Below are 20,297 nucleotides of genomic sequence, written 5' to 3' on the forward strand. Positions count from 1 at the left end.
TCAGTGGCTAATGTCTAAATAGTGTCAACTCAGAGGCAACCCCTAGGCAGTCAGACTTAAGGATAAAACTGAGGGGGAAACAAGTTGACCACTGACATCAGAGGCTGCATACTGTGGGGACAGACTTGGTGAATTAGTTCAGCCAAGTTACTAAATAGCAAGTCCAGAGTAGGGGACGAGTATGCAGAGATCCTGCAATATTATAATAACTAAAATTATAAAAACTAAACTGTCTAGTTTTCAACATAAAATTAGACCTTCAAAGAAAGTGTGATATACCAGGGAAAAGGGCACTAGAAACTTCATTTGAGGGGTTCCAGATGTAGGGTGAATGTTAAGCAGCTATTATAAATATGTTCAAAGACCTAAAGGAAACCAGATTTAAAGTATTTAAGTATTTCTGACAGTGTCATATCAAGTGAAAAATATCAATAAGATAGAAATTACAAAAAAAGAACAAAATGAAAAATTTTTAGTTGAAAAGTACAATGACCAAAGTGAAAAATTTAATAGAGAGGCTCAACTGTTGATTTGAACTGGCAGAAGAATCAGCAAATCTGAAGATCAATAAGAGATTTGAAATACGAAGCACAGACAGAAAACAGAATGAAGAAAAGCAGTCACACCACATACACAAAATTAAAATGGATTATAAACCTAAATATAAGCAAAAACTATAAATCTTGTAGAAGTAAGATTTATGACCATTGTTTAGTCGAAGCCTTCTTAGATATGACACCAAAATCACAAGTGAAAAAAACGAGAGAAAAAAGATACCTCAGTTTTATTGGAAGACATTGTAAAGTTGATCTGTTTCACCTAGTTTGGATTAATACAGATTTTATTTCAATTTTCATTTTTTAGAAACTTTGCTCTACATAGCTTTATCTCTCCACCCCCAATGCTATTATTGTCATAGATTATAGCTTTATAAATTGTGTGCCCATCCCGGCAGATTTATAATTATTACTTTCTGCATTTTTTTAAAATTAGAAGGGGAAAAAGTTACAAATAAAAATTACATAGTTTTTTTTTTTGTCCTTTATATTTACCTATGCTGGTGTTTGTATTTACATTTATCAGTTCTGTGTTTTCTTTGTGTAGAATTGCATTACTAAGTAGTATCCTTTAAACTTGAAGGACTTTTTTTGGACAGCAGATCTGCTAGCAATGTTTACCTGAAAATGTGCTAACTTCCTTTTTGAAAACTAGTTTTGCTGAATACAGAATCCTTGAGTGGCAATTTTTTCTATGCAGGACTTTGACTATGTCATCTCACTGCCATTTGGCTTCCATGGTTTCTGACAAGAAATCAGCTGTTCTTATTGAGAGCCCTTCATATGTCAAGAGTCACTTTGCTCTTGCTGCTTTTAGGATTCTCTGTCTTCCAGTAGTTTAATTATGATATTCCTGGTTTTTTTCCTTTTTTTTTTTTTTTTTTTAACAGTTTATCCTACTTGAAGTTCATGAAACTTTTTGGGTTGGTAGACTAATTTTTTTTTTAATCAAATTGGGGGAGTTTTTATTATTCAGATATTCTTTCTGATGCTTTTTCTTCTCTGCTTCGGAGTCTCACATTTTGAATACACTACTATGCTTGATAGCGTTCCAGAGGTCTCTAAGGCTCTGTTCATGTCTCTCTCTTTTTATCTTTCTCTTCCTCAGTATAGACAATGTTAATTGATTTATCTTTAAGCTCGTGGATTCTTTCTTCTGCCTGCTCAGATCTGTTGCTGAGCCCCTCTAGTGAATTTTTCATGTCAGTTATTTTACTTTTCAGCTCTATATAAAGTTATAGAATTAACTTGCAGAAAGTCTGTATCTGTATACATCTCTTGTTGGAATTTAGATTAATCTTGAGCACTCAAAACGGGGAAGGGAATGGCAACCAACTCCAGTTTTCTTGCCTGGAGAATTCCACGGACAGACCATGAGGTCGTAGAGAGTCAGACACAGCTGAGCAACTAATGCACACACACACAAAAGAACCATTACATCCCCCTTATCTGTACTTATGAATATCATACATTATTATTTTATTTTATACATATTAAAATTTTAAACAGGACATAATTGTCAAGCACTGACAGTAGACACCCTAGTTACATTAGTGCACCAGGACTATTGTGGTGGCCTAAATTTTTAGCAGCTTTGTTTTATCCAAGAATATCATTTTCTTATTTTGGAAGTAAAGTGTTATTTTCTTACATGACCGAAAATACTTTACGCCTTTTTTTTTAATAGAGACATTTATTTGGAGAATATTGGTAGCATATTCTCAGCCTCACCAGATATTAACAATTTTTCAGTTCAGGTAATAGAACAAGTCCTTGTGAGTTTCTTATAAGGAAATCCACAGCTTCCTCATCTGTTTTATTATTGGATGATTCATAACCCAAAATATGAACTTTGGGGGCTTTTTCCTTAAAAGTGGAAGTAGGGAAAATATCTGAAGCAATGATGTTGACTTCCTTTTAAAAATGTTTTTTAATTTATGGAACTTTAACTGCATATTTCAGTCTTGTGGAATCTTTTGTGTTATTCTGACTGTCAATAAGAACCAGGGGGCTGTGTTGATGATTCTTGATGATTTCAGCAACACTTCCAAAGTACTAGAACAAGAAAACGTAGATGAATTATACATTGGAACTTATATTAACCTTGAGCTCTACTCCTCCCGTATTCTCCCACTCTTTCAGGTTAGTCAAAGTTACTATTCCCAGCTGACATTTTATCCAAAAAAGACTAAATTAACAAAGGCCACAACCTTTGAGGTGTCAGACCCTGGCCAGTCAATAAGATTAAAAACACAACTGACATCCTCAATTAGTATAACTACTTAGAGAAATTACTTTGTTATGTTGTAATATTTTGTTTTTTATTTAGCATCAAGTATAAAACTGTCATACATTGAATTTGTCTATAAAACATAGACTGTCTGTTATGTTGCATGTCTTAGATACAAGGATTGATGTAATAAATTAATCTTAGAATTTAGTGTCAAGAGAGTTATTTCCCAGATTAATTCATGCTTGTTTTTGTGTTCTTTTTTTTAACGAGAAAAACTTTATAAACCCTCATATATCCATTTTTGCTTTAGCTCCTAATAAATTTAGAGCTAAATTAGTGTCTGATTAATAATGGAATTTCATGCGAGGCTGTTACTATACATACTTATTTTTCTGTATATTAATTTCTGTTGTCTATTAGTTTTAATTTAAGGCTATCACAATTTTTTTCTGAAAAGTAATCAATGTTTTAAATGAAGGATATAATGAATGTAACACAGACCATGAAATGATATGCATCAATTATACAAAAGTGCTACAAGCTCACAATTATCAAATAAAGCCTTTTAGGGTCATTTTTTTAAAAGTGATAATTGTTTTGCAACACTGCTTTATAATTTAGCAATAATCATCAACTGATTTTTAGTTTTTCATATAAAGATAAACATCTAGAATAAAAAGTGTTTAAAAGCCTTCATTAATTATTTGGATAACTTCCAAACAGTATATATTAAATAAATATTCAGAATATTAGTCAGTTTTTCAAATGAAACACCAGTTGTTTTCTCGATAACTGGCTTCTGAATACTAGGTCAGGGAGGAGAGGTGAGAGACAGAGACTTCCAAGTACCTTTAGTCTTTATTTCTTACTTTCTCTTCAGTCATTTCCCCATCTTGTGCTTGCCAGTGAATTTTTTATGATACTCATAAAGACATTCATTCTGTTTGTTTTGCACAGCATATTGTTAAACTGAATGCAGTTGGAGGTTAAATTTATGGACTAACAAACCAAGAAATGAAATAGCACAACCTCTTTGCAGTGAATTCCAAATGAGAAAGTGTGTTCTGAACCCAGGAAATATGGGAGAGTGTTGCTATGCTTACACAAATAAGCATCTCACTCTGTCCTTATGCTCTTCTGAATATTTTTGAGTATTACTTTGTTGCAGTTTGGGGATTGAAATATTTGAAGTAGGGGGTTGACCTGAGTTGAAATATTTGAAGTAAGGAGTGGAGTTGAGGCCTTTTTGTAATATTTTTGTTATTTAAAATACTTTTAATATCCCATATTTAAGATATAAGCTTATACACATATTTCTGATTTAATTGAATAAAGAATTGAACATAACTTAGTTGCAGTTTCCCCTTAACACTCCTTTTTTCTGCCTACATTAATTCAGTGTATTTGAAATATTCACACATGGACTGAAAAACAATGTGTTTGATAACTCAAAATCCATGATCAATAAAATAAAGCAAATATAGCATATCAAAGCAATAAAATACTCAATATATATCCACATAATGCTGAAACAGTTGCAAAAAGTTAATCATGTAGATAATTTTTCTACCCCAAAATACTCAAACACAAAGACAAACAGACTTTTTAAGATATCCACATGCTTAATATCATATAACCAAAGTTTTAAATTTTCAATTCAAATTTTCAGTATCTGTGACAAATAATATTTTTATTGTAGATAATTTAAGTAAACGTTTTAAAGGACTGTCATATTTCTAGATGCTAGTATAATAATATGTGTTTATTTTAATATCCATAGGCCAGATATCTGGGGAGTGGGGTGACACTCCGAGCTATTCATTCTGGGATAGGGATGAAGATTCTTTAACCCAAGAAGAATCATTGTTTACCAGAGTTTTCTAGCAGGACAAGGAAGTCTAAAGCCCCTCTAAGAGCTCAAAATTTATCTGAGAGTATTTCAGGACCACTAAAAAGGACAGCTCCTGCATCCACCTTTAAGCCTTTTACAGAAGTATTGGATTAGAGAGAAATTACTGACCTCTTCACCAGTTTTCTTTCGGCCCAAAGCATACTGTTTTGTTGCTTCAATAAATCGCACAGGGATATTATATACTCTCTTATTAAAAAATACAACTAATGTATATGGCTGTTTGGAATCATGGCCAGAGCTCTTCCGAATAAGAAATGATCCATCCTGTTTATTAAAAGAATAATTAAGATTAGTGTTAACTTGTATTTCCATAGGTTAAAAATCAGTTTATGAAAATACCTATATTATATTCAAAAGGTAATTATTTAGGTATATGATTTTTATTACTGATTAGAACTTGTTTTATTTTCTAAGGAAATACTTCAGTAAAATATATACTTATAGAAAACTCTGAATGAGGTCAGTGCTAGTTTTTGAGGCACTGAAGATACTAAGTTTATAGGATCTGGAAATGTGTGAAGGGACACATTAAGGTCAAATCTAAGGGGCACTCTTGAACTAGGAACCATGTTCACAAGTTACCTATGAATAAGAAAACATATCAGACAAATTCCATTCAAAAGCACTATAAGAAGAAAGAAGACACTGGGAACCAAAACATTTCAACTGATAGCACATGGAACTCTGCTCAGTGTTATGTGGCAGCCTGGATGGGAGGGGAGTTTATGAGAACGGATACATGTATATGTATCCATATTTGTATGGATATACACAACATTATTTGTTGATCAATTGTACCCCAATACAAAATAAAAAGTTTTAAAAAATGTAACATGGCATTCCAAATTTAATTAAATATCTTTTAAAATATTATAGAATCATAAATTCAAAAATTATGAACAAAAAGTGGACAAAAAACAGCAAGGAAAGATGCAATGAGTTGATTAAACTCAGGAAAGAAGTTGAAGAGAAAGCAAAACTATCTCAGAAATGAAGAAGAAATTATAAGGAGGGCATGGTAACCCACTCCAGTATTCTTGCCTGGAGAATCCCCATGGACAGAGGAGCCTGGCAGTCCGTGGGGTTGCAGAGAGTCGGACAAGCACACATTATCAGGGTGACAACTGTGCCAATATAGGCTGAAGACAGAATATGAGATTTAAAACAGTCAGACCTTGTTTGATCTGTATAATGCCTCTTCAGCTGACTTTCGATCACAGGCACCAGCATACCACGGTTTACAGTGAACATCCGCTTCCTGTGAATGAGAAGGCATCGGTAAGCATGAGATGGCACTTCAATGACACTGTAGTTTCTGCACTAGAAACAAAGTTTGCATCACCAGAAAGACCTAACTACATTTGGACCAGTAATCTGAAAATGAGTTTTATGCTTCTTTTGCTCAGCCTGGAGAATCCCAGGGATGGGGGAGCCTGGTGGGCTGCCATCTATGGGTCGCATAGAGTCGGACACGACTGAAGCGACTTAGCAGCAGCAGCAGCAGCAGCAAGGATGACATAATTTTCCCATTTAGCCTTAGGGGCTGGACTTAATACTTGAACATAAAAACTAAGTTGTGCCAGATTCCTGAACCATTTATTCCTTTCTCCTAAATAAGTTACCATCTCGCTTTCTATTATAATCTTATTGTTGTTGCTACGTGGACTGTTCTGTAATTTACAAAGCATGTTTACAAATATTATCTTATTTGATTCTTACAACCACTTTGAAGGCAAGATAAATATCTGCCATCATCCTTATTTTAAATTTGAGAAAGCTTAGAGACTTGCCCTTTCTCTGTCTTTTTTTAAAACTGCTGTTTTATGTGTTTTAATATCATATGCCTCCACAGATCTATTCTGAGAAAATTACATAGTTTAAATAGAATCTATGTGAGAGGGAGAACAATAAAAACAGCACACGTCTTTGCTAGTTTTGAAGAAGCACCAATGGTTATTTACGGCATCCAGAACACAAATTAGAATACATGGAGTGAGGTCTTAACAATTGGGGGGGGAAATGTATTCTGTACCCATCAGCAAACAACAACTCACAAGCCAACTTAAAATAGAAGGTGTTCTCAAGTTTCACTTCCAAATCTCTCTTATAAGAAGGCATGCCCTTTCCTGCAGTTTATGAGTTCATTTCATACCTGTTCTGACAAACTAGAGTTAGATGAAAAGCTGGGTGGTGGGCCATCCATGGTTGGGCTTCCCCCTTCTGGAAATCCTGAAAAGGATTTGAAAAGTCAGTGGATCCTCTTATATCTCGATCAGTTACTATGCCTGTATGTTAGCACTGTGGTGGGTGCTGCAAGGAGCATACACACTGAAAAATCACACACACCAAAAAATCCTTAAGAGTATTGCTTCTCAAAGTGTGGCCTGAGGACCCTGGGGATCCCCAAGATTCTTTCAGGGGATTTGCAAGGCCTTTTCTAAATACGTATCTCTGTGAAGCCCAATTTTCTTCGTATACTTCAACCAATAAAACATACTGTAACAGGTTGAATGTAGACGCAGATTTGAGAATTCGGCTGTCTCTGTTACTGCAGGCATTTAATAAATTTTAAAAGTGTAAAGCGACGCCACTCTTCTCACTAAATCTTTTTTTTTAAATATTTTTTCATAGAAATATGTTACTTATAAATGTAATAAGTTTAACATTTTTTAAAAGGGTTAATAAATTTTTTAAATGTCTTTTAATTAACACATTATTACTAGAAAGAAACACATGAACCATAGTTCTTTGGGTCTGCAGTGCTTTTAAGAGTGTTAGGATGGTCCTGAGGTCAAAATGATTGAGAACTGCTGCTTTAAGTACAAACTCCATCTAAATGTGGAGACATGAAATGGAGAAAATACTTGGCTGTATTCATTCATTCAAAAGCTTTGGGAATATACAGCTGTCAACAAAACAGCAAAATATCCCTCCCTCCTCGAGCTTAAACTTTAATGGAGTGAGATAGGCAATAAAGATAAAAGTAAACATACATATAATATTACAGAGTCATAATGGTATGAAGAATAGACAGGGGAGCGGCGGTGGGTAGCTTTGGGCAAGTAGTATGTTTATATAGACAAGTCAGGGAGACTTCACTGAGGTGACACCTGAGTAAGATCTGCAGTTGGAGAGGGAGCAGGCATGTGTATATCTCAGGGAAGGATGTTCCAGGTATAGGAAACAGTGAATGCAAGGGCCTGGCAAATTTGAGGAATAGAGAGGTAGCCACTGTGCCTGGGGAGCAGTGAGAAAAGGGGAGAAGAATAAGGAATGAAGTCAGACAGGAGGTGGGGAATGGGCAAGGTTTGTGGGACTCCGGGGACACTTAACATGACTTGAGCTTTAACAAGCATGGCATGGGAAGCTTTTGGAGGGTTTTGAACAGAATAGTAAAATTGTCTGCCTGTCTTTTAATAAGGTCACTCTGGCTCCAGGGCTGAAAATAGAGAGAAGGGGGTAAGAACAGAGAGAGGAGACCAGTTGTGTGTTGCAAACCCAGACGGGAGATGACGGTGCCTTGAAGCAGATAGTATCAGTGGGAGTAGCAACAGTGATTGGATTCTGAACATATTGTGAAGGAACAGTTGGAAGGAGTGTGAGGAAAGCAAGCGAAGGGTCATGGGTGACTCTAAGGTTTTGACCAGAGCAACGAGAGTTGTCCTTCCTTAGGAGGGAAAGTCACTTAGATGAACCAAGCACTTCAGATAAAATCCTGGATGTTCAAAGGTGAGAGCCACCATTGCTAACAGGAGGGAGCAGTGTGGCAGGCCCAGCAAGGTTAGGTATGAAGGAAGGCTGTCTTCTAACAGATGGGGACAATACTCCCAGATGGGAGCAACATAAGAGGTGGCCACATGCTTCTAAGGTACATAGTACAAGGTGGTACACATGGACATCACCAGATGGTCAACCCCGAGATCAGACTGATTATATTCTTTGCAGCCAAAGATGGAGAAGCTCTATACAGTCAACAAAAATAAGACCGGGAGCTGACTGTGGCTCACATCATGAACTCCTTATTACCAAGTTCAGACTCAAATTGAAGAAAGTAGGGAAAACCGCTAGACCAGGTATGACCTAAATCAAATCCCTTATGATTATACAGAGGAAGTGAGAAATAGATTTAAAGGTCTAGATCTGACAGATAGAGTGCCTGATGAACTATGGAATGAGGTTCGTGACATTGTACAGGAGACAGGGATCAAGACCATCCCCATAGAAAAGAAATGCAAAAAAGCACAATGGCTGTCTGGGGAGGCCTTACAAATAGCTGTGAAAAGAAGAGAGGTGAAAAGCAAAGGAGAAAAGGAAAGATATAAGCATCTGAATGCAGAGTTCCAAAGAATAGCAAGAAGAGATAAGAAAGCCTTCTTCAGCGATCAGTGCAAAGAAACAGAGGAAAAGAACAGAATGGGAAAGACTAGAGATCTCTTCAAGAAAATTAGAGATACCAAGGGAACATTTCATGCAAAGATGGGCTCAATAAAGGACAGAAATGGTATGGACCTAACAGAAGCAGAAAATATTGAGAAGAGGTGGCAAGAATACACGGAAGAACTGTACAAAAAAAGATCTTCATGATCAGATAATCATGATGATGTGATTACTAATCTAGAGCCAGACATCCTGGAATGTGAAGTCAAGTGGGCCTTAGAAAGCATCACTACGAACAAAGCTAGTGGAGGTGATGGAATTCCAGTTGAGCTGTTTCAAATCCTGAAAGATGATGCTGTGAAAGTGCTGCACTCAATATGCCAGCAAATTTGGGAAACTCAGCAGTGGCCACAGGATGGGAAAAGGTCAGTTTTCATTCCAATTCCAAAGAAAGGCAATGCCAAAGAATGCTCAAACTACCACAGAATTGCACTCATCTCACACGCTAGTAAAGTAATGCTCAAAATTCTCCAAGCCAGGCTTCAGCAATATGTGAACCGTGAACTTCCTGATGTTCAAGCTGTTTTTAGAAAAGGCAGAGGAACCAGAGATCATATTGCCAACATCCGCTGGATCGTGGAAAAAGCAAGAGAGTTCCAGAAAACATCTATTTCTGCTTTATTGACTATGCCACAGCCTTTGACTGTGTGGATCACAACAAACTGTGGAAAATTCTGAAAGAGATGGGAATACAGACCACCTGACCTGCCTCTTGAGAAATCTGTATGCAGGTCAGGAAGCAACAGTTAGAAGTGGACATGGAACAACAGACTGGTTCCAAATAGGAAAAGGAGTACGTCAAGGCTGTATATTGTCACCCTGCTTATTTAACTTCTATGCAGAGTACATCATGAGAAACGCTGGACTGGAAGAAACACAAGCTGGAATTGAGATTGCTGGGAGAAATATCAATAACCTCAGATATGCAGATGACACCACCCTTATGGCAGAAAGTGAAGAGGAGCTAAAAGCCTCTTGATGAAAGTGAAAGAGGAGAGTGAAAAAGTTGGCTTAAAGCTCAACATTCAGAAAATGAAGATCATGGCATCCGGTCCCATCACTTCATGGGAAATAGATGGGGAAACAGTGGGAAAAGTGTCAGACTTTATTTTTGGGGGCTCCAAAATCACTGCAGATGGTGACTGCAGCCATGAAATTAAAAGACGCTTACTCCTTGGAAGAAAAGTTATGACCAACCTAGATAGCATATTCAAAAGCAGAGACATTACTTTGCCGACTAAGGTCCATCTAGTCAAGGCTTTGGTTTTTCCTGTGGTCATGTATGGATGTGAGAGTTGGACTGTGAAGAAGGCTGAGGGCCAAAGGATTGATGCTTTTGAACTGTGGTGTTGGGGAAGACTCTTGAGAGTCCCTTGGATGTAAGGAGATCCAACCAGTCTATTGTGAAGGAGATCAGCCCTGGGATTTCTTTTGGAAGGAATGATGCTAGAGCTGAAACTGCAGTACTTTGGCCACCTCATGCGAAGAGTTGACTCACTGGAAAAGACTCTGATGCTGGGAGGGATTGGGGGCAGGAGGAGAAGGGGACGACAGGGGATGAGATGGTTGGATGGCATCACTGACTTGATGGACGTGAGTCTGAGTGAACTCCGGGAGCTGGTGATGGACAGGGAGGCCTGGCGTGCTGTGATTCATGGGGTCGCAAAGAGCCGGACACGACTGAGTGACTGAACTGAACTGAACTGAACTGAAGGGTTTCCACAGTTTGGGCAGCCGAGGGAGTTCAAGGCTGACATTTTCTGATCCCTGGATATGTGCTAGTCCTGTTCTGTTTTCCAAGTCTTAGCTCATTTTCCCCCTACATGTGCCCTATGTAGGAGGAGCTCTCAGACCCTGTTTTATAGATAAGGTCTTACCTGGCCACTGCAGCCCTCACTGCCTCCATTCCTGTCTGTGCCCACCCCCTGCCTCTTTGCTTCATTTTTCTTTACCGTATGACTTATCTAGCTGTTTATGTTTCCTATCTCCTCCAGTAGAATAGAAGCTCCATAAGGGAGGGACTCATTTGTTTTGTTCACTGCTGTAGCCCCTGTGTCTAGAATCAGTTAAGTTCAGTTGCTCATCATGTCCGACTCTTTGCGACCCCATGAACTACAGCACGCCAGGCCTCCCTGTCCACCACCAACTCCCGGAGTTTACTCAAACTCATGTCAATTGAGTCGGTGATGCCATCCAACCATCTCCTCTGTTGTCCCCTTCTCCTCTCGCCTTCAGTCTTTCCCAGCATCAGGCTCTTTTCAAATGAGTCAGTTCTTCACATCAGGTGGCCAAAGAATTGGAGCTTCAGCTTCAGCATCAGTCCTTCCAGTGAATATTCAGGACTTAGTTCTTTTGGGATGGACTGGCGGGATCTCCTTGTAGTTCAAGGGACTGTCAAGAGTCTTCTCCAACACCACAGTTCAAATGCATCAATTCTTTGGCTCTCAGCTTTCTTTATAGTCCAACTCTCACATCCATACATGACCACTGGAAAAACCATAGCCTTGACTAGACGGACCTTTGTTACAGGCAAAGTAATGTCTCTGCTTTTCAATATGCTGTCTAGGTTGGCCATAACTTTCTTCCAAGAAGCAAGTGTCTTTTAATTTCATGGTTGCATTTACCATCTACAGTAATTTGGGAGCCCCTCAAAATAAAGTCTGTCACTGTTTCCATTGTTTTCCCATCTATTTGCCATGAAGTGATGGGACCAGATGACATGATCTTAGTTTCCTGAATGTTGAGTGTCTAGAATAGTACCTGGCATATAGCAGATGGTTAATAAGTATTTGCCAATTGAAAGAATGACTTGGGTTAAAAAACAGTAAAGGGTATAATAAAACTTTACATAGTAAAAAAGAAAATTCTATAGCTACACCATTTCACTTTGTGTTCAGAGTTTTAGAAAAGTTATATTTTGTTTTATTTATTTAAGATGAATCAACATCCAGTTAAAACCTAGTAAACGGATTTATGTTTATTTAAACACATGTAAATTTTATATACAATAATTATATTCTTTATTTAAATGTATCAAATCTTGAATACTTTGGAATATTTTTCATGTTATCCATGTCAGGAAGGGTTTTGTTTTATGTTTTCATTTTTTTCCCTAGATTAAGTAGAAAGCAAATCGAGGTTTGGGTAATTGTGTTCTGTGAGCCTGACTTCATATATTTTTAAGGTATTGTATTATTTGCCTTGGGAAAATTATTCAGATATTTGCTAAATCTTCTTTTCAGGGTACCTTTTATAGATACATTTTATAATAATTAAAAGGTATTTTAGATTTAATTTAAATATCATTTATTGAAGACCTTCTATGTATCAGGCACAACATGTTGTTTTACTTAATCATCTTATTTTGAAAAAAGTTATATTGTTGTTGTGAAAAAAATTAAATAAATGATGATCAGTAAAATACTCAATCAAAACTAAAAAGGAAAAAAGTAAGAATGATCCCAATTCTATTTACTTTTTGGAACAGCTCTATTAAATAAGTATTCTTGGCCCCATTTTACAGATGAGGAAACAAGCTGGAGAGAATACTCCACTGGAAGAGGCAGTATTTCCCTGGACCCCTGGGTAGAGACATGAAGAGCCAGCTCACACAATAGATATTGCTCTTCATGCCTTCATTGTACTTACTTGGCAGAGGTATGGGTTTTTGATGAACTGCCCTGAAAGGAAGAAATTCAGATTAATTAAAGGGCAATGCACAAGATGAATAAGTTTCACTTTTTATTTGCACTGAAAATACTCTGAAGAGGTGCATCACAAAGGATCAACAGGAAGAACCAATAAACCATATCTAAAGACAGGAGAGGCACTACAGCCTTCAAGAGAAGTAAGATTATTCCCTTAATTTCTTTAAAAGATGGAGGGTTAGCTTGTGTTAGATTTTACTTCAGTCCAATAATTAACTGAAATATTAGTTAAGTCTCTGTGATTCTAAGCAGTTCTTTTAAAGTTGTTGCTTACTTAACATTTTTAAAAAATTTAATTGCAAAGCTGCTGCTGCTGCTGCTGCTAGGTCGCTTCAGTCATGTCCGACTCTTTGCGACCCCATGGACTGCAGCCTACCAGGCTCCTAGGTCCATGGGATTTTCCAGGCAAGAGTACTGGAGTGGGGTGCCATTGCCTTCTCCAACTGCAAAGCAATAAAATACTAAATCTTTACTGATCACTATAAGCGAGTGTTTCTGTGCAGTATGACAATACAGATGTTAAGGAAACTTATTTTCAAAGGAGAAGATTCCTACTTCTGGGCAGGAGGAGGAAACAGCGGTGACTGCATATTTTCTTGTCTGTGACTAGATCCCCGGTGGCGTTCAGCAGGTATAGGTTTTTCTGCATTAAGGAAATGATTATATTAGGATTAGAAGGAAATGTCTGTCCCCATGCCCAAACCCAGTATCAACTGAGAAGAACTGAGTTTGGTCAAATGTCTTCCCGTGAGCAAGTCTTTCACCAAGAAGCTCTGAAGCCATGAAGTTTGCTCAGAGTTGTACTTACTTCCTGTAGAGGCTCACCCTAAGGCTTCACTGTCACTCCAAGCTCCCTGCTCAGCAGGCATGGAAGACTATAAAGAATGGAAGGATAGCAAGCCAAAAGCATCAGAGGAAAGGCAGAGGAAAGCAAGACAACAGGAGAGGAGTCTGGAGGAAAGATGTGGGAAATGATGGAAGAGACGCAGCAGAGCAATGAAAGCAGACAGGTGAGTCGTAACACACATTCAGAAAATGTCTACCATCCATCGTCAGAGACAGGTATAGCTGTGTTAACTCAGGAAATGGTAGCTTTTAACATCGAGTACCTTCAAGTGTGGCATTAGATGGGTACAAAGCTTTCATTTCTATGTAGTGTTTTAGGTCTTGAGATTATGAATGGTTCTTCTGGGATTTTTTCCTCCCAGTATTTTTCAAATTCAAATTTTTTTTAAATGGGAAAGTTCTAATAGAAAGTATACATGGTTATGATAAAGGAAAGGAAGCCTTTGAAGGTGTACTAAGAAGATAGATATTTGAACTCAGGAAACATTATTTTGAAAACTTAGCACAAGAACTTGTTCAAACCAACAGATTTGTTAAAATTTCATTACTTAACTTACCCATTAATTCTGAGACATTGGAATGGTTCTAAATCAGTCTGCACACCTATGTGAGGTTGTGGTACAGTTTCTGGCAAGTCATATCTGTCTACAGACAGGCAGGTTTGGGGCATGTCGACTGTGGCCTACTGCACAGATGTAGCTTGGCAAGCCCAGGTCCTGATCAGCTTTGCTACTCACTACTCATGGCAAAGTAAAGACTGTTCTGTTTAAAAATTGAGCTTTATGTTTACAATTGCCTTATAAATAATGAAAGAAATTTAGAAATATATTTGTATACAAATTTTTAATCAAAATAACTTGTAGAGGACATGCTCTTCCATAAAAGTAATATAGATTTACCTTCGCAAACACTTGAGGCATTCTGTTGAGAGGCAACTGGAGTCTATTTAAAAAAAAAAAAAAGGTAAGGATCTTCAATACAGTGGTACGTGGAAATAAAAGTCAAAACAATAATATTAAAATAAATACTAGAGAGAATATTTCTTTGATGCATGGCTTTTCTTTCAATGACAAGAGCAACCATTAAAAACACACAGTCCCCAGCTCAACCTTTGCATCAGCTGACAATGGACCAGCAGTGTGTCATGGAAGGAGCAGTGTCACTTTGGTGTGGGGTCTCCCCAGTCTGTCAGCAGTTCTGGAAGAAGGCATGGCCCCCCAGCAGCTGCTGGGCAGTAGCGCCTGTGCAGTGGAAATCTGGCTTCTGGCTTAGGTCTCAGAACCCCACCGTCTTGGTGTTTGTGGTTGTAAATGTCAGGCTACAGTGTAGATACTAGGTCAGGATGGGCTTCCTTAAATAGTGGGCTGGCTCAGGTTCCCCACGTTCTGGCCAGAATATGAGTGTAGTCAGGACTGTGTGCCTGATGTACAGTTGTCAGTCATTAGCTCCCAGGCCAGCAGGTGGGGAAGCAGACCCAGGGCTTCCCAAGGGGAAGGCAGAGGTCACAAGAGGCAGGGAGCCTGGCCCCTGCAGCCACTTACTCAGTGAAGCCACAGGCTTCCTGGAGGATGGGACCCTCCCATCTTCCCTGCCTAACTGAGGATTCCAAGATTCTCTTGGACTATCCAGGCAGCAATAAGATTGCTGTGTTCCTCTTAGCTGAAAGCACTGTCAACTTTAAATAAATGGATAAGAATGAACAACGCAGGAAATATGAAGCACATTTAAATACACAATTAACTTACTGTCTTCAGTGGCATAGCTGTTTTCTTCCTGGGGGATAAAAAGAGATTGACTTTGTTAAAACACAGCAGAGATAAAGAGGAGCTGACAACTTATCATTTTACTCTCAAATATAAACTAGAATAATGAAAGTGATACAAGTGTCTAAGAAGATGATCCATGAAGGGCAGAGAAGGGCAGAAACAGGATTCAGTCATGATCTTCTGAACCTCAGATAGCGTCTGCTGACAGATGGCCAAGGGGTTAATGGGGATAAACAGGAGAGCCAGTTACCAGGGAGTCAAGATAACTGAGCTCTTGCTCTAGTTCTGCAACGAATTACTCTGTGACCTCAGGCCTCTCTCTTGGCTGTGAGGGCCAGTCTGAGCTTTAGTTTCCTCATCTGTAATGTAAGGACCACAAATAGTATTTTCAAAGGTGCATGGAGATCCCTCCCTTCCCCCAACAGGGCTACTGTCTGGGGCAGGAGGGTGAAGACGTGAGGGTGGCCAAGCAGGTGTGTTTGGCAGCCAGCGCCTCCCCATGCCAGTGGCCCTCTAGCCTCTGGTGACTCCTCTCTACTGGACATCTGCCTAGAATTTCACTCCAAACAGATAAACCCAAGACAAATGACATGTTTGAAAACCACTGCGACCTCTGGTCCTGAGGGTTCTTGCATGAGCTAACATACCAGTTTGTCTTAGTTCAGTAGAGACTGGACTCTAATGCTGTGCAATGTACTTAGTTGCTCAGTCATTTCTGAGTCTTTGTGACCCCATGGACTGTAGCTTGCCAGGCTCACCTGTCGGTGGGGATTCTCCAGGCAAGAATACTGGAGTGGGTTGCCATTCCCTCCTCCAGGGGATCGTCCCAATCCAGGGATCAAACTCAGGTCTGCATTACAGGCAGATTCTTTACCATCTGAGCCACAAGGGAAGCTAAGGCTTTATAATTGTCATCTGCATTCATTCTAAATACTGGCTTTCTCTCTGTCTCTCACTTTGTTTCAGCTGAGAGCTGGATGATTGGGGGAAGGATACTAACAATTCCCAATTCCTGGTACTGGGTTAGACTATTCACATGTTATTTAAACCCCACACTGTCCTTTTTAAGTGGGTATTTTTATTACATTTTAGAGATTAGGAGACTAAGTAACTTGTCTGAAGTGATAAAACTAAGCCAAGAGAGAAGTGTGCACAGTTTTGCCTAATAAACCCCTGAAATTAAAAGCTTCTTTGCTTTACTCAAAGGCAGAATTAAGACTATAACCATGCAGGCCAGCCTTGGACACATTTAAGTGTGCTTTTAAAATAGCCTGTTGAGCCAATATGACATTACTGGGTCACTGTTTGTAGTATTAACACATTAGAGTACTCACCCAACAGTTTACAAAGTTCTTCTAAGTTCAGTGAGAAAGAATGACCCTCTCCTCTCCATTTTGAAAGGAACCTTAGCAGTGTTGCTTTGACTGAACACCCCGTACAAGCTGCTCTGTGTACTCATTTGTTTACAGATCACTAACTACTTGGAAGAGAAGCCAAGGAGTAGAAAGGAGGAATGAAACCTGCTTATGGGTCTTAAAATATTCAAGCTCTGGAGCTTCTGTTTTGCGGAGCACAAGCCACTGAGCTCAAGATTTAACTGACAGCTTATGGGAGGAAAGACCACTAGTTTTTGATGTCAGCAGGGGCACCCGAAGTCCAACTTGAAGCATGCCTTGGACATGGAGATGAGTAGGGCAGGAGGGTCATTGCACACTCCAGGAGCACACCTATTGTAATGTTAGGTGTGCCTGCATCTGAGCTTGGGCACGTGTGCTCTTCTGGATGGAAATAGCAGAAAGACACCTGCCCCTCTTGGGCTCCCAGATACTCAGGCAGGACTCCTTTGTGGATTCCAGGCAGGCAGCTCACAGCAGTGATAGAGACTAGTTACTTAAATCACAGAGTTGCTTCTCTGCAACAGGAACTTACCCAGCCCTGGGCAGTGGGGATGGTGCAGCAGGTAAAGAAGCTGACTTGGAGTCCCAGGCTCCACTCTTGCGACCTGCACAGACATATACACAGGTCAGTCTCTGGGCCTGATGGCACAGTGAGCTGGCCTTGCTGGCAAGCTCAAAAGACATGCACATTTTTTGTTACTTTCAGTTAAGCATATATAAGTAGTTACGTTGAAGTTTGGGGGGAAAACCTATCACAGGCAAAGGTAATGAAATACTTTTTAAAATGCCAATTTATAAGCTCAGAACTGGGGTGTTAATTAGGAACTCCCATCCTAACATTGCTAAATGACCTCTCCTTGTCCTTATGGGACAAGTTAAGAACCTCTGATTCTATGGGCTCAGTGAGAGCTCACAAGGGTTCATATGGGAGGGGGCTCACACTTGCATCTATAATCACTGCACATATGTGCACACCAGAGATGCCCAGAGTCAGAGGGGCACAGACCCACCACTCCTGATCACACCTAGAGATACTAATCATTCCTAACTGTGCATACTTACACAGTACACACACCTCACCTCACATTTGGAGGACACTTATTTATTCATCTCTGTATTCTCAGGGCCTTTACCCATTGCACAAATAGACACATTGAGAGAAGCAGCAAGCTGTTATCGAAATCTCATCTTCTGAAGCCACAAAAGGGATCGAAAAGGCCTTGTCCACTGCGCCCACTTCCCTTCTCCCTACTTGACCATCATTATGAGAGTGGAAGGTGAGAGACTGGAAAGGGAGCAGGCCTGGAAGGGGAGAGGCCTGAGCTAAGCCAGCCCCCTCAGCATCTCCTGGCTGCCTCCTCTCAAGCTGATATTCGCCTGCCTGGACCTTACTGCTCAGGGATATGAAGGCTCTCTATTGAATTAAGTTGAACTGAATGAATATTTTAATTAAGAACCTACGACATTTACAAGTTCACAGTTCCCAATGGACTTAAAGGGGATATGCTATAAATGTAGGTTGGACTTGCCCTCAGTCTGTATTATTTGAGTTTGCAAGATAAAGCACACATAAGCAAACGGTGAGGGGATAATCTATTACTAAGAATTATTGAGAGCCTGGTATGTGTAAAGCGCTTGGAAGTACTATGTTAGTTACTGTGGAAGAGCCGAGTAGGCCTCTGCCTTCTCAGAATTTACAAGGGAATACAAAGGCACCCCACACCACCTCATCAGACAGGGCCACCTATTCCAAACACAAAAAAGGGGGAAAGGCCTTGAAAAGTATTAAGTGCAGACGTCATAAAGTTCATTCTCATGTACTTCACTAGAGTCCTTCAGGCTCTCGCTCAGAGCCCATTGACTTTCTTTCTACACACAGTCCTTACAAAAGGGCTAATTTCCATCAGCTCTCACCAGTGGCATCTGCAAAAGGAGAGGCCGCTCCCATGTAACTCTCACTTAGTTGTAACCTGACCCTGACATGATTTTTTTTAAAACACTTTGAAAAAGAAGCTACACTTGAAATTTTTAACATTTCCCGTGTCAGTAAACTGCAATATCAACTGAATATGTAGTAGTATGAGTCCAACTGTGTTTCATTAGCTAGAGCATCAAGTTGATATTGCTCTTCAAATTCTCAATATTTAAGACTGACATTGTGGGTGGGAGGTGCTTTCTTTGTGAAATACCCTTGTCTTGACTACCTAAATTTCAAGGGACTGAAGCAACTTAGCACACACATGCATGAAGATGTAGAGAATTAACCAGATTCCCAGCTGGTGCTGTACTTGCATGCTAAGTTGCTTCAGTTGTGTCTGACTCTTTGCAGCCCCATGGACTGTAGCCCTTTGTCCCATGGACAGAAGAGCCTGGCGGGCTACAGTCCATGGGGTTGCAGAGTCGGACATGGCTTAGCAGCTGGGCAATCACTAAGCAAAGTAAAATTATTGCTGGAAAGGGGTTGAAAGTATTTGATGGTCAAAAGCATTGAGTAAAGTGAAAGGAGTGAGATGGAAAAGACCACACATTATATGACTCCATCTGTATGAATGTTCATAAAAGAAACTCTATAGCAAAAAAAAGCAGATCAGAATACCCAGGGCTGAGCATGGGAACATCATTGACCAAAAATGGGCATCAAGGCTCTTTTGGAGTTGGGGTGGACATGGTAAATTTCTAAAACGGATTGTAGTGTTGGTTACAAAACTGCAAATGTAATGATTTTTTAAAACCATTGAATTATACATGTAAAATGAATGAGTTTTATGACTTACGCTAGGTATAACTCATAAAGGATCTCAGTAAATATGATTATTGCTATTTTCATCTTATCCTCTTGTTATCAACCACTTCAGTGTCTCTAGATGCTGGGCACTGGGCCAGGTACTTCACGTGTGTCACTTCTGAGCCTCCCATAGGATCAAGGGAGTAAACAGGGGCTCCCCTGTTGAGGGGAAGGTCCACTGCCGAAAACTAAGGTCATTCGCGTTGAAAGCCGAGGCTGGCCATATCCTCTCCAGTCAAAATCTCATAATGTTCCCCTGGGGGCATGATTGGGCTGTCAGACTCACTTACTGCTTCTCCCTGTTGTGGGGAAAGATTAGTGAAATAGAGGGGTGCTTTTGTGGATGCCCATGGGAGGATGGAAAATGACTCCTCCAAGGCCAGTGACCTTCCTGTCACTCTGGCTGAAGTCAGACCCTTGGGCATGGCTTGGGAAGGACAACATCATACCCTCCTTACTGCCAGGATCCCCACTTCCCGGTAAAGCTGAATTCTTGGTTGGAAAACTCCAAGGCAGAAATGGGGGATGCAGCAGAAGGAGATGTGTCCAAAAGCATACTAACAAAAGAGAAAAATCAGCTCTGTTTAAATCACAGTGAGCAAAAAATTATGCTAATTTAAAATTATTTATTTATTTATTTGGCTTCGCTAGGTCTTA

General features: G+C 39.5%; 1 protein-coding gene across 2 annotated transcripts in view; it reads right to left on the reverse strand.

Annotated features, from left to right (window-relative positions):
* Positions 1-2,002: 2,002 nt before the first annotated feature.
* BLNK (B cell linker) overlaps positions 2,003-20,297 on the reverse strand; it is a 78,899-nt gene continuing 60,604 nt past the window's right edge. For both annotated transcript variants that reach the window (XM_004020070.6, XM_012102676.5), the window contains 9 exons: positions 17,388-17,460; positions 15,438-15,465; positions 14,592-14,634; positions 13,402-13,489; positions 12,788-12,819; positions 6,855-6,931; positions 5,877-5,960; positions 4,811-4,966; positions 2,003-2,612 (listed from right to left, as the gene is read on the reverse strand). In XM_004020070.6, the coding sequence (XP_004020119.2) occupies positions 2,493-2,612; positions 4,811-4,966; positions 5,877-5,960; positions 6,855-6,931; positions 12,788-12,819; positions 13,402-13,489; positions 14,592-14,634; positions 15,438-15,465; positions 17,388-17,460 (701 nt within the window). In that variant the 3' untranslated portion in view covers positions 2,003-2,492. The remainder of the gene's footprint in view (positions 2,613-4,810; positions 4,967-5,876; positions 5,961-6,854; positions 6,932-12,787; positions 12,820-13,401; positions 13,490-14,591; positions 14,635-15,437; positions 15,466-17,387; positions 17,461-20,297) is intronic.

This window comes from Ovis aries, chromosome 22 (genome assembly GCF_016772045.2).
Source record: "Ovis aries strain OAR_USU_Benz2616 breed Rambouillet chromosome 22, ARS-UI_Ramb_v3.0, whole genome shotgun sequence".
Classification (NCBI taxonomy): domain Eukaryota; kingdom Metazoa; phylum Chordata; class Mammalia; order Artiodactyla; family Bovidae; genus Ovis; species Ovis aries.